The following is a 15,184-nucleotide window of genomic DNA, read 5'->3' as shown; positions in this document are numbered from 1 at the left end:
CAGGGTTGAACCTGTGCTTTAGGAAAATCCCTTTGATGGCTGAATGGAGGTTGCTCTGGAGTGGGGAGACTTGAGGCAGGCAGCCCCCCCTTTCTGTAGCCGCAGGTGCAGCTGTGATTGGTCTTACTTGGTCCTTGACTTTGGGGGAAGCCATGGCACCTGCCCGAGTCAGAAGAGGTAGGCCTTGTTTGCCTTGCTGGGTTTTCGCCAGACGTTGTTATGTTGAAGGTAGCTGCTGTGCATGGAGAGTTCTAAGTGACTAAAAATCTTCACAGTTGCCTGTCATGGTTCTGAGTCCTTATTTATGAGATCTGATAAAGCAAGAAATAGTTGTTCTGAAAGTTGCAAATATTATTTTTCTTGATGCTCACAACAACCCTGGGAGGCAGGCAATCTTATTATCCCCACTGAGACGGACCGAGGGTAAATGACTTGTCCAAGGTCCCACAGTTGGTAGGTGTCTGAGGCTGTATTTGATCTTAGGTACTCCTGAGTTCCAGTGCAATAATCTGTCCAATGTGCCACCAAGTGCCCTGTGTAATCTTAGGCTTTGTCATAAGGAGCTCTCCCCTGATCAGACCTCCTTTGGATCTATTTCGCAATTCTAGGCACTTCATTTTAGGAAGGACATGAACACTTTGGAGTTTGTGCAGAGTAGGGCACCTAGAGGGAAGAAGAGCATGGCTGGGCAGTCAGCCCAGGGACAGCGAGATTCGGGGGGCATGTGGAGGCAGTCATCACAGACCTGGCAGACACATCTGACTTACTCAGCTTGGCCCCATAAGACAAGTGAGGAACAATGGGTTGGAGCTGTGGAGGGGCAGATGCTGGTTAGTTTAATGAAACACTTTCTAATAGAATTGTCCACAAATGGAGAGGACTCCCTCAAGAAGCAGTGAGCTGTCTTTCCTTGGAGGTCTTCACACAGAAAATGGATCACCTGTCATAAAGGCTACAGGAGCTAAAGCTCCTTTCCTGGTGCCTGGTCCCTTGAAGGCCCCTCCATTCACCTAACTCCTGGGATGTAGGGAGGGCACTGAGAAGCTCTTTTCTCATGTGATTTCCAGTCACTCGAATTCTGAGTAAGCTGAAATGGCCCAGAGCCCGCTGCCTGCTCGTGCACATGGGAACATGATCCCTATCGATAATCCCTAGTTACGCAGTTGAAGTTTCTGATGTGTTTCTCTCAGACTGTCCTACGTATTGTGAAGAGAACTTGGCCTGGCATCTGAAGATGCCGACAGTGCCGTTACTGTTCCCTATTTAAAGTAGGACCAAACCAGGGAGCAGCTGTGATCACACTGGGTTTGTGCACACCATATGAGTCTCTCAGAATGAAGATTATTACTGTAGTAGGTTTTCTTTGACATTTTCCAAAATAGAAACAGAATTGTTGGCCTTGTTCACAAAGAGTAATCAAGGATGTATTAGAAACAGATGTGCATCAAAAGTTTTTTTCACTTGAAAGATTTTACTTTCTCAATACCAAAGCAGTGAATGGTAGCTGTAAAACATTCTGGATAATTTCTCATCAAGTTCCAGCACAGAATTGCTATATTTATAAACATGCACTTTGTAGTGATGTATGTCCATGTGTTGGAAGTATTTTTGGCACTATTCACTTTAATTCTAAACTACTTGAAAGCCTCCCTCTAGCTTCATGAAAGGGTTTTTTAACTTTGTGGAAATCATTTCTGTCAGAACATGGTAATCATTTATCAGCGAAGAGTGTGTCCAGGGACCATCCCCTTGCCTTCCTGCGTTAGATCCAGGATATAAGTGGCTACAGGGACAGAAGGGGAACTGCAACTCTTAGTGTTAAGGGGTATTGGAGTCAAATCAATTAGGGATAACTACATGGCAAAGGGTGAAGTCCTGTAAAAATCATCAGAAATAACCATCATGCCTTCAATTGAGAACATGATTTTTCATAGAATTTAAGATTTGTTCCCCCCTTATTATTTAGAATATTGGACAACATTATGTGTATCCACACACACAAGTGTTACCTTTTTTTCTTGGCTGCCGTGTTACTCTTTGAATTCATATTGATATTAAGAGTTTACTAAGAGTGGGTGTGTTATGTATGAAAATAATACACACACGCATATATACCTACATATATAGAAGACGACACACATAGAAAGTGAGTGAGGAGGGGCAGAAGAGTTGGGGAGGGAGTGAGGGGAGAGAGTACTGTAAGGGATAAAAATGACCTAATTCCATTCTCACCATTTATAGATGAAGGAGCAGTGTATTATAAGTGGGATAAACAGTGGACATGGGTTCCAGTCTTCGCTCTGTCACATAGAAGCAGGGGCAGGTCACAACCGCAGCAAGCTTTTGCTTCCTTGTTTGTATAAGGACCGAACGTACAATACACCCACTTTAAAAGATGTGGAAGGCTTTGATTTAACAAACACTAAACACCTACTATGTACATCAAACTCTACTAAGTACTGTGGATGCTTCCCAAAAGCCTCTTGGTATCTTGGAGCCACTGCTCCTGGTCCAGCCTTCAGGACTCCCCTTCCCCAGTCTTTTCTTCTCTTGGCTAAAGCCCTCCAGATCCTTTGGCCACTCCTCATGGACTCAAGGCCCTTTACCGTTCTGAGGACTTGCCTCTGGAACTCCCTGCCTATCATTGACCTTCCTAAATTGTGGTGATTTCCAAATGGAAATGTGGTCTGTGATCTGACCGGCATCCTCTCCTGACTCCTGGACAATATGGCTCCCGTAATGTAGCACAAGATTGGTTTAACTTTTCTTGGCTTCCGTGGCACTCTTTGGACTTTCATTGATCATACAGTCACTTTAAAACACTAATTTTCTTTTTTTTAGACAAACTGCCATTTAGCATTTCCTCCCTGATCTTCTACTTGTGAAGATAGTTTTTAGAATCAAAGTGCAAAACTATTCCCATGAAATTTTGGACTGTAAGAGTTAGCCTGAGGTTTTGCTCATTCTGAATCTTTTTGGATCATGACTGATATCGTTAAGCTATTCCTCCAGCTTTTTGTCTTCGATTAATTTGATATGCATGCTATCAAAGCCTTTATTGAAGTTGTTAATCAAAATGTGAAATAGTCTGGAATCACGTGTCAGACCTCTGATGCACTCCAGTGCAGACCTCTTGCCAGACTGACATTGACCATTAATGACTCTGAGTCTGCCCATTCACCCAGTTCCAAGTCCATCGGATTAAATAATTAGGCCACCATCTTTCCATTCCCCTCCCCCCCAGATAGGATTAGATGCTTTATCAAATAATTTGCCAAAGTCCAGGTAAACCATTTCTATAATCCTTCCAGAAAGTAATAAGCCAGTCTTGATGAAGCCATGCTGATTCATAATGACCGCTTCCTTTTCTAGAAGTTCTGTACTTAACTTGTAAGTTAACCATTCTAAAAACAGCTTACTACCCGATAGTCAGTGAGACTTTATGAAGTACTTGTAATGTTCTAGGCACTGTGTTAATCCCCAGAGTTTGTAGATTCCCCACCTTCCTCCCCCTCTCTGAAACTTAGAACCTTTTCCTTCTCCATCTTGTCCATCTTTTCTGTTCTCCATGACTCCACAAGTCACACACTATTCTGCCCCAGCTTCTCTGCCCTCCTCCAGTCTTGTTTCCCCAGCTACCTTTCGATATCTCAAGCTGGATGCCCAATAGATATCTAAAGCTTGTATCCAAAATGGAAGTCATTATCTTATCCCCTAAACCCTCCCACCCCACTACCTTCCTCATACCTCCATCTTCCCAGTCCTTCAGGCTTCCAACCTAGGAGTCATCTTGGATTCCTTACTCTCTCTCACCCCCCAGATTCAAGCTGTGGCCAGAGCCCATTGACCTACCTCTTTAGAATCTCTCCAATATGCCCCCTTCTCTTCTTTGACAGTGCTCTTACCTTGGAACAGGCCTTCATCCCCTCACACCTGAATTATTGTAGGAGCTGCAGGTGGGTCTGCCAGCCTCAAGACTCTTACCAGCCCAGTTCATCCTCCCTTTAGCCACTAAAGTGATTTTCCTGAGGTGTAAGTCTGATCGTCACCGTTTTCCTACCCCCACTAAGTAACCTCCAGTGGTTCCTTATTGCCTCCAGCATCAAATATAAAGTTCTGTCTGGCATTCAAAGCCCTTCATAACCTCCCCCTTCCCCCCAAATCTCTTTGCCTCCTGATCTAGTTCAAAAATTGGCCTGTGCTTGGAACATTGTTGGCGGCTGTCTTTGGCCATGGAAGAAATACACGAGGACTTCAGTGCAGGGCAGGGTAGTGGTCAGGCCTCTCTGCTCCTTGTTGATCACCAGTTTCTCCTGTGCTTCTTGAACTGCTTGTAGAGCTTTAGAATTTACCTGCTAAGCATCTATTTCGGACTTGTATTGCCTTTGAACAAGTCGGCAGGCCTGCCTTGCTTACTTCTTCTTGGACACTAATCTCTTCAATCTGGTTTTTTTACTTAGCATCTTCCTCTCCCGCTTTGTGCTCCTTCCCTTTCCTCCTGCATCTTATTCCTGCTCTTTGTTCTGCAGCCCTCAGAGTCTGGAGATTTCCCCCTTTAATGTTCCCTAATGTCTCCCAAATTTCTTCTCACAGTCTGTGACTTTTTTCATGATTCTAAACCCTTCTAAATTCTGTCATTTCTAGCCCAGATTCTCATTTCTCTTTCTTGGCCTCCCCCAGGAGCCAGGAGATTTTGAACTGGGACTGACATGGCAGGATCTGTGTTGGGGAATATAACATTGGCAGGTGCAAAGAATTATAGATCCAGAGACTGGAAGTGGGGAGGCCAGTTAGGAGGAAAGAAAGGTTCAGAGATGGGGATAGCTGATGGAGTGAGGACATGGTGAGAGACTGGAAGATGGAGGAAAAGTCTGCAAGACTTGGCAAATGATTGGATAAGGGTATGAGAGGGAGGTGAAAAAGAGGTAGCAGGTCAAAGTGGCACCCCAGAGGCCTGACCATCTCCTTATTCTCCCTGCTCTCCATCTCTCTTGTGTCTTTGATCCATCTTCACAGCTGACAGTGACATTTCTAAGGCATAGGTCTTACTCCATTTTTATGCTCAAAACTCTCAATAGTTCCCTGTTGCTCCTAGAAAGAATTTTGAATTCCTCAGACTGGCATTTAAGCCCCTCAGCAGTGACCCTCCACATTCCTTTTCTAACTCCACTTCATATTAGGGCCCTCCAGGAATTCTCCTTTCTAGCCAAAGTGGACAACTTGCTATGCCTTACTTGCAGTCCGTATTTCACTTGCTTCCAGGCTTTCACACAGGCTTTTCACCCACTCCACTTGAGATGCCATGTATGGTGGTAATTCAGGTTGCATTCTCCAATGGAGCTTCAAACTCCTCATGGGCTGGCATTTTGCCATTTTAGGCCAGTGTCTAGCACAGTACTGTGTCCAGACTTGGTAAAAACTTGTGTATGGTTTTGTTGAAATAGTCTGCAAAGTGTTTTATGAATATAGTTCTCATCATCCTCGTCAATTGAGGTAACTGAGCATGAGAGCTGCCCAAAGTTTGTTGGGAGTGTGTTAGACATGAGCATTTTTTGTGATTTTATAAGGTGATTTTATGCAAGGAAGTATGCTAATAGTGTACTTGTTTTCATTTTGTAATACAAAATAGAGCTATCTGAAATTGGAATAAGCTGCTTCCAAGGGCTTCATCCACGATTAGAGACCAGAGGCCTCTGAGCTCCCTTCTGCTTTTCACTCCTTTTCCTTCCTTCCTTCCTTCCTTCCTTCCTTCCTTCCTTCCTTCCTTCCTTCCTTCCTTCCTTCCTTCCTGCCTTCCTGCCTTCCTGCCTTCCTGCCTTCCTGCCTTCCTGCCTTCCTGCCTTCCTGCCTTCCTGCCTTCCCACTAGTAGCTAAGGAAGGCAATCCAGATTGATATTGCCACCTTCTGGACAAAAAATAAAACTAAAAAATTAAGAAGTAAATGTGAGCCCAAGTCTGACCAGCATGTCTAACGTATCACTGTACACAAGTGAATAAAGGGAGTGAGTTGAGTTTTTGATCATAAGAATGGATTTCTAATTAAAAAGCACCCAATAGCTTACATGTCCATAGAGTTCTGTTCTTTCTGATGTACTTAAAACAGCCTACATTGCTGGACGGTCAGACTTTGTGGGTTGTTAACCAATGGTTAATGTTAATGATTATTAAAGGGTTAGTGTTAAGGAGGTAGGAGGTCTCCAGTGGAGCATCCCAGAGGTCTGTTACAGCCTCGTGCTGTTTAACACTTTTGGAAGACCTTGGACAAAGGCATAGATGTTGTGCTCATCAAATTGGCAGGTGACACAAAACCAGTAGAGATGGTGGCAAATGGAGAGTTGGACAGTCAGGTGCTAAAGGTTCTTGGGTGGTGGCAGCATAGGCTGAATCCGATGAGATGCTGTTCCACAGGGATCGTGCACAGCTTGGCACTTAGAAACAATGCAGCTGTGTAGGTTTAAAACAGGGGTGGCAACTGCAGGCTCAGTGGTACTCTACAGCTGTGGTTTGCTATTTCCTTCTCCAGCTCATTTTACAGATGAGGAAACAGAGGCAAGCAGGATGAAGTGACTTGCTAGTAAGTGTCTGGGCTCATATTTGAACTCGGGTCCTTCTGACTCTGTACCCTGGCACTCCATCCACTGCACCACTTAGCTGCCTCAATATAGTATAGTAATATAGTACTGTCCAGCCACCTGGAACATAGTAAGGGCTTAATAATTGCTTGTTGACTTATTGTTGATAACATAGGATTACCAAGGGAGCCAATTAAATTAAAACACAATTATAAAAAGTATTTTAAAGACAGGTTTCTGAGCTGGTCCTGGTGGCATTCATATAACCATGATTCTAGCTCCTGGGGTGGCTGAGGCTGCTCCTTGTTAGCTCAGGAGTTCTGAGGTTTAGTGGGCTAAAGCAGATGGAGTGTTGTATCAGCAAGGACCCCGACATACACAGGAGGGTCTACTGTACAGGCTCTTAGATCTGCTGAGCTAAAAGGAAAGCAACTTTTGAGGGGTCAGCAATCCTTTAATCAAGCACATATATTATTCACTTAGTTCAAGGGGGAAAAGTCAGTAGCCTGAACTTCAGAGAAAATACAAACAGAGAAACAGAGATCAACCAACAGACAGGGCTTCCAACAACAGAGTTGTGACCTAGCATGGTCAGGTAAAAGGTCAGGCTTGACAAGCTATATGAAGGGAAGCCTATGAGAGAGGAGAACAAGAAGTGAGGTGTTCAGGAGGGGAAGTTCAAACTTGGAACAGTATAAAGGGCTTGCATTGGTCTGAACAGATTGTAATCTGCTGATAGCAGTCCCCTCGGCGCTACCCGTTCACTCAGGAGGAATGAACGTAGAATTCATAGAAGCTTTCCTGATTTCACAACAATTATTGTTCTTTGTTCTCACACTTAGGGGCTTGTTGGGCTCGTTTCTCAGTTTCTCTGACCTAGAACTCTACATTTTGGCAAGATCTGATCAATTAGCATCAAATAACTAGCACTTCTTTGAAGGAAAAATGACTTTCTTGCCTCTCTCCTACTAAACCTTGTTTTCTTTGTGGTAATAGATATCATGGTGGCTCTGCTCCATTGTCAGAAGGTAATTGGTGATCAGGAGTATTAGGGGATAACGTATAAATGTGAAGCACTTGTCTTGTATTTAAAGGCATCTTGGCTACTGATCTTTCCCACTTGTTTATATTATCTTGTCAAGACACTTTAACCGGAAGAGCTCATTATCCAAGTGAGGGATCAGAAGCTCTAATTCAATTTTTAGAATATTTCCTAGAGAAAAAATGTGACTATTTTAAATCAGTCGTGTTACCCTGGAAATGATAACTTGTCCCACGTTGTTGTACGAGCGCTTGATTCTGTGTTTCTGAATAATAAGAGCTAGCATTGATAAGTGCTTTAAGATTTGCAAAGTTCTTTGCAAATGGTATCTCATCTGAACCTCACAACAACCTTAGGGAGTAGGTGCTATTGTTATCCTCGTTTTGCAGGTGAGGAAACTGAGGCAGGCAGAGGTGAAGTGATTTGCCCAACGTCACACAGCAGTAAATATCTGGATTTGAACTCAGCTCTCCCGGACTCCAGACCCAGCTGTATGCCTTGTACCCTCCTGCTGCTAATCAGATAAAAGAGTCACCACATGCTCATTTAGAAAACATTAATCCAGCTTCATTGGCACAATGTATTCTCTGGTTCTAAATATGATTCCAGTCTTATTTATTTCCACAGTCACAGCCCTTTCAGACAACACAAAACCAAAGACAAGCATGAGATCGACCGGATGACACTCACGGTGGTAAGAGAATCTGTCCTGTCTTCCATGCCTTTCATGGGCAGCTTGAGCAGAAAGCATGGAAGGACCCTGAGGGAAATAGAGCTCGTTCGGTTTCATGGGGAGCTGGCCCTCAGAAGGGAGGGAGCAAAAAGAGAATTCTGGAGCCGATTTCTGGGAGCCAGGGGCCAGAGGCTAGAGAACGGCGCAGTCACCAAAGCCACTGGATGGGAGAGCAGAGATGGCGCTGTGGCCCCAATGGCTCGCCCCTTGTCTCACATATTGAATTTGATTGTAATAACTCCCTGGTAGTGATGTTTCCTTCAGATAAGCATGTGCCCCAGAGCTCCCTAAATGGCCACTAGCATGCTTACCCATAACTTCATGCCTTTACTTTAGAGTACTTGGCTCCTTATCTCCATTTATCACATTGCCTTTTGCCCACAGAATGTGGAACTTCCAGATTCATTTTCCCCTGAATTAAAATCCCTCCTGGAAGGATTGCTACAACGAGACGTGAGCCAGCGACTTGGCTGCCTGGGAAATGGGTAGGTGCTCCTTTGTCTTCTTGTCTGCTTGCCTCCTCAGCCTCTATGAAGACCATAGATCTCTGAAATGGCCACACTGCCCCTCCTGGGCTCTGGTGGGGACTTTCACTTTTATAATTAAGCACAAATAGATCTCATTTCTCTAGTTTTTCCTCCCAACACCTCTCTGAGGTAGGTAGTCCAGTTCAATTCAGTGAGTATTTATGAAATACTCTGTTGTGGGCCTAGCATTGGGGAGAGGAAGAGGGAAGGAGGGGGGGAAGAAAGGGAGAGAGAGAGAAAGAGAGAGAAGGGAAGGGAGAGGAAGAATATGAGTGGACATGATCCTGAGGGTGCCATAGGGAAGTTCAGAGGCTATTTTGGGGAAAGGCAAAAGGAATTAAGTTTTGGACATTTGGGGGTGGGATGTCTCTAGGGCTTCCATTTTGGAATGTCCAGTAGTCAGTTGGTGTGAAACTACGGATGAGGAGAGAGCCTAGTGCAGGGGTGGGGAGCCCTTCCAGGCCCTCAGGTGTGGCCTTTGAACTGTCCAAGTTTTATAGAACAGATCCTCTTATGAAGGGGACTTGTTCTGTGGAGTGTGGATTCAGTCAAAGAGCCGCACTTTAGGACCTAGAGGACCACGTGTGGCATCTAGGCCACAGGCTCCCCACCCCTGTCCTGGGGCTACACACAGAGATCCCTGAGCCATCTGCATGTAGTTGCTGATTAAATCCATGAGAGTGAATGAAGTTTCCAAGAAGGGGTACAGACAGATCCCCCAGGCAGCAGGCAGGGAGTGTGGACCACTGGGAGGAGTGTTGTGGATGGTGTTCCAGCAAAGGGAAGAGGAGTGCAACAGCTAGAAAGAATGAGAGCGGCTTGGGCATGTTTGTGGGCATCAGGAAAGGATCCAGGAGGGAAGAAGAGATTAAAGGTGAGAAGGGGGTGATCTTTGAGAGGCAGTCTACTGGAAAAGACAAGATGGTTTGACTCCAGAGCACAGGTAGAGGTTGGCCTCGGACCCAGAGAAGGGGCTAGAGTCAAAGAGCAAGGAATAGAGGGAGACATGGGAGCTCCTGGAGCCAAATGGGAGGCTGCCTGTGAGCATTGGAGGAGGGGGGATAGAAGGCTTTGGGGGCATTTATACTGGCCTGAGGTAGGGAACATTCCTGTTGTCACAAGCAGGCCTTCCCAGGGGCTCCTCTCAGCATCTCCTCCTTCCGTCCTCTCCTTGTCCCCGCTTCTCCCCAGGGACATCAGTGGTCACTTGTCTTCCACAGCACATCACACAGATTATCATGCACTGTTTACTGACCACTGTCCACGTGCACATTCACCCTTGTTGGTGAGAAGGGCCCACACCATCCGCTCTTCCCCATCACCTTCACCTCCCCTCCTGCCTGAGCCTGCTCAACTGGCAGCTGCTCCTCACCAGCTGCCTAGTGTGACTTCTTTGGGCCTAATGGAATTTGTAGCTTTTTACACTTCAAGCTTTGCATCAGGACTTTTCTTTGAACCTGATGCCCTCCCCTCAGCCCTCTCTGCTTGTGAGCCCCCCTTTGTCATCGCTATAGAATCTTTCACAAATGTCCATGGCGGCTCCCGCAGACTCTTGGGGCAGTTCAGGAGCCATGTACCCTGTTCCCCTGCCCGTGGGACAGGCCCAGCATCTTCCTCCTTCCCAGTGTTCCTTGTCTGGTCAGCTGTTTAGGAAGTAGCTAAAATAAGTTACTGAGGGCTTTGACTTACACTTCAGTCATTTCTGGAAGTGCTCTTCTCAGCCCTCCTCTTATGCCAGTAACAGCTTCAGCAACAAAAAGTAGGAGGGGGAGGGGGAAGAGGCGGCGAGCCGTAGCCCCGACAGAGGTGAGGTTGGGGGAGGGGTCTCCTTATTTCCATTTTTCATGGTCACTATTGATGTGGTTTTGGTTCTGCTGGTTTCCTTCTGACAGGCGTGTTTGTTATCACTAATATCATTTATTTTTTCTCTAGTGCAGAGGAAGTAAAAAGCCACATATTTTTCAAAGGAGTCGACTGGCAGCATGTCTACTTACAGAAGGTAGCCGGCCCGTCGTAAGACCCCATCCTGTTGCTTTCTCTGGCTCTGGCCCCAGCCCGGACATCATGGCCTGATGGAGATTGGAAGGCACCTGGACCACCCTCCTCCCTCCACTTTAGTGTTTCCAGGCCTGTCTTCCTTCTCTATTTCCATTCCTTCATTTAAGTTTCCTTCACATTCTTGAATTACTCTCAACCCTTCAAGGGCTGGGATTTGAAAGAGGGCAGAGGACAATTCAATGTAAATTCCTTTAGATTTAAGGAAATACTAAATTTAATGAAAAATAGGTTTTAAAAAACCCCAAAACTTTTTTTATAAAATATTTTCTCTTACATTTGAGTAATTATATTTTCTAACATGAAATGGTAATTTAGGGAAGAGAACTGAATGTGAGAAGGCCAATTTGGGCTGAAATCGCCATAGAATTGAAATTGAAACCCTTTTCAGGTTGTTGAGAGAAGTGTGTGCGTGTGTATGTATGTTTGTGTGTGTGTAGCTATTTCAGTCCATATAGATGTAATATTGGCACCTGAAACCATTTTTAATGTGGATAATGTTGACCCACGCTGTCTGTGATCTCCATTCATGTTAATCGCTTCATTAGTGCTGGACCAAACCCCCAGAAACCATGCAGATGCAATTTCGGGAAGTGCTCATTTTTCCAAAGGAAAAAGTCTGCAGAAGAAGAGAATTTAGGTCTATAACATTCTGATGATAATGTTGGTGTCCACATAAGGCTGTGAGGTTTATAAAATGCTTTCCTTGCAACAGTTTGATAATGGTAGGGCAACGTATCCTGGTGCTCATTTTACAGATGAGGAAACTGAGGCACTGAGATGTTAAGTGACTCACCCATGTTTACAAAGCTAGTCATGTGGTAACCCAGGGCTTGGACTCCTCTTGTCACTAAAGTCTTAGCCGTCATTGTCACTCTTCCATAGTGGCTTTGAGAGGGTGATCTTGGAAGCACAATTTTTCAAAACAATATTTCAAATCTACTTAGAATTGAGTTCAAAGGAGTTTCCATGCTTAATGTCTCTACTAAACTCCTTGTAATGGAGGCTCCCAAATTAGGTGACGTTCAAGCTTTATGGCACGTGTAGCAATTGCATTGTCTTCTCCTTGAAGTTCTGGAACAAATGTGACTCTGAAGATAAAATTTTGTTTTGTTAAGATTTGCAATCTTAGGGACCCCGTAATTTTTTAAAAATCAAAACTTTGAAAATCAGTTCATTTCGAAAAAATTTTCTTTGGATTCTCTGAAAAGTGAGATTCTTTTAGTTATGATCAGAATAAGCAAGTACAAGAAAAAATGCACAACATGATTAATACGTGTCACAGTAGGTCTCATCTGAAAAGCGTTCCTTTCTGGTGCCATTGGGAAACCCTTGATGGGATGACCCCCACCCACACCCCAAAAATGCACGTCCCCAAAAGCTCAGCTTGCTCATTGTCTTGCCCTGCTCTGAATTTCCCAGAATCCTCCGCCACTGATCCCTCCCCGGGGGGAGGTAAATGCTGCAGATGCTTTTGATATCGGCTCATTTGATGAAGAAGACACCAAAGGCATTAAGGTACTCACTTGTGTGGCTTATTCTTACTCTTTCTTAGTTGGAAATGAACTGCATTTGTTCTCTTGGTAAACGCCAGTGGAATATGTCTTGTTATCGTTGCTAATATGTTCGAGGAAGTGTTAGCCTAAAATTGAGAAATAATTCTAAGAGTGGATAGAGTACGCATTTATTTCTGATGAAATTCAAGATGGTCTCATGGCTCTTAATTTGAATTATAGTTGGTTGAAATAAAACCTCAAGTGTTTACAACACAATAAACCCTCTGCAAATGTGGGACTTGATTTGTTATGGGGAAGCTGTCAGTTATCAGAGTTCTCTTTGATCTTTAATTTTCTCAGGCTGAGTTAAGATCGAGTACATTGGAAATTGCATGAATCATTTTGGGGTTGTCAGTCATCAGTTAAGTAATCACTACTTTTAAAATATATTCTTCTGAATTTTTAACACTTTCATATTGTTATTTTTGCAAGTAGAGTCGACATTATTCTAGAATGAATCATAAGAGAAAGTGATGCTTGTTAGCATTTTTTAGTAAAACCAAAAAATGATCATCTGCCACTGTGTTCTCATCTTGTTTACTGGCTCTATCTGTCCCCTCCTAATCAGACTCACTTTCTTACTATTCACAAATAAGGGCTCTCCTGACAAATACCATTGGATTTGCAAGTTGCTTTTTTTTTTTTAAGGTGCAATGGTACAGGGAAGGTCGAAACTAACCAGAAGAATGCCAGAGATTGCCAGGGGCCAGTAGTGACCCTACATGTGCATAAGGGTGAGAAAGGATCTGAGGCAGAAAGCTGAGCACTGTCCTAGACGAACCCTGAGACAAGGGCCTGAAAAGTGTAACATAGCAGTAAAGGATCATGATAATACATGGTAGAGACTGAATGTGTCAGCAAGTGAGTGAGCATCAATAGAGTTTGCTGTAGAGGATTTAGAATTGAAAAGAACTTAGCCTTCTAATTGTATGTCTCCAGAATGTGTGTCTCTGGAAGACCCCTCACTCCCTTCAGCTTTGTATTATCTAATCTCATCTCTGCTCTCACTGCTGTAAACCAATCCCTTCCCCTCCCACTCTCATCTCTGTCACGCTCAGCTAAGAGTTATTTTACATTTCTTCATCTCTCCCTAATACTTCTTTACCAGTCCCCCTCCTTCCCTATCAGTGGAAGACCTTGCCTCCCAATAATTTACTTAGAAAATATTGGCTCCCCATTGTGAGCTGTTTTTCCTTTCCTGTTCTACATCTCAAAACACCTCCATGTCTCCCTCATCCTCCCTTCTCTTGCTCCAGTCTGTTGAGATGACATTCTTTCTCCTTCTCTCCATCTGTTTACACTCTGGATCCTGCTCCCTCTGTTTCCCTTGGGACTCTGCCCCTTTGATCATCTTCCCTCTCTCTTTTTCCTATTTGCAAATCTCTAATTATTCACCAACTTCTTTCTTGCTGTCTGTAAACCTAACCTGGACCTCCTCCATTTTTATAAAAAAAATTACCTGATTCTATTATATGATCAACTTATCATCCTATCCTCTGCCTTTCATAGCTAAATTGTTAGGAAAGACTATTGATACTTATTGCCTTTTCTTCCTCTGATCTTATCTAATTTTGCATTCATTTGTAACGTGGCTTCTAGTTTCACTACAGAACTGAAATTGTTTTCTCTAAGATTGTTGACAGTCTCTTACTTTCTAAGCCATTGCTAGGCTGTAGCTTCCAAGAGGCAGGGAAAGTGTCCCACTTCAATTTGATGTCTCAGCATTGGATTCAGAGCACCTAAAATTCTTGAGATTGTTAGTTCAGCACTTGGACAGCTCCTTCATCTTTTTGACTTGACTTACAGGTCCTTACCTGCCTATGTCTTTTCAGCTTGTCCATGTCTTGCATATCTCTTTCAATAAAGCCTCTATTGTGGAGCTAGCTGATTTGCTGAAACCCTTACATTCATTGCCCAGGTATAGTAACCCTTCGCTCTTCATCTCTTATCTCTCAATCTCACCACTGACCAATCACACATTTCCTAGTTGATGTCTTGCTTTCAAATCATTGTGAAAGGCAGTGTGGTATGATAGGAGTGCACTAGACTTAGACTTAGGAGAGGCATGGGTTGGGAGCCACCACAGTAAGACACAAGAGACATTTAAAAGAGAGATTTTTGTGTCATGGAGCAGTTCTGGGTTGTTGATAGCACTGAAAACTTTCCAGTATGCAGAATGATGCATGTTCCTCTTCAGTTCCAGACATAGCTCATTGACCATAGTTCCTTTCTACGCATCCACCCTCAGTGGATGGCTCCTTTAGCATCACAGCTTGGGCTGGACCATAGACTGTTCTTGTATTTTGTGTTGTCATGTGTGGATTCTTAAGTTCATCCTTTTTGAGTGATTGTGGATTTTCACTGAAGATTCCCTGCCTCTTGTGTTTAACTGGCTCTGTGATCTTGAGCAGCAAGTCAACCTCCTGATGTCATAGCTTCCTTATCAGCGAAATAGGGTGAACAAGGCCTGCAGCATATACTTCCCTCCCAGGGTTGTCGTGAGGCTCACATGAGAGAATGCATGCATTCTGTAAATGGTGGCTTCATGCCATCAGCATGGTATAGGACAGCTACATCTTCAAGAGAAAATAACTTGAAATAATTTGAACCAATATATTTTCTGTTATCTATTTCTGTCTTCCCTTTGGATCTGTGCAGCTCCTTGGAGTGGGGAGCCCTGTGGATCCCCAGTTGGTGCT

The 15,184-nt window shown here is 44.0% G+C and overlaps 1 protein-coding gene across 3 annotated transcripts in view; it reads left to right on the top strand.

Annotated features, from left to right (window-relative positions):
• Positions 1–15,184, top strand: part of GRK3 (G protein-coupled receptor kinase 3) — a 184,690-nt gene that overhangs the window by 143,488 nt on the left and 26,018 nt on the right. For all 3 annotated transcript variants that reach the window (XM_072600102.1, XM_072600103.1, XM_072600104.1), the window contains 4 exons: positions 8,242–8,308; positions 8,732–8,832; positions 10,807–10,873; positions 12,352–12,447. In XM_072600102.1, coding sequence (XP_072456203.1) covers positions 8,242–8,308; positions 8,732–8,832; positions 10,807–10,873; positions 12,352–12,447 — 331 coding nt within the window. The remainder of the gene's footprint in view (positions 1–8,241; positions 8,309–8,731; positions 8,833–10,806; positions 10,874–12,351; positions 12,448–15,184) is intronic.

Source organism: Notamacropus eugenii, chromosome 4 (genome assembly GCF_028372415.1).
Source record: "Notamacropus eugenii isolate mMacEug1 chromosome 4, mMacEug1.pri_v2, whole genome shotgun sequence".
Classification (NCBI taxonomy): Eukaryota; Metazoa; Chordata; class Mammalia; order Diprotodontia; family Macropodidae; genus Notamacropus; species Notamacropus eugenii.
This window is presented reverse-complemented; position numbering and strand designations above follow the sequence as displayed.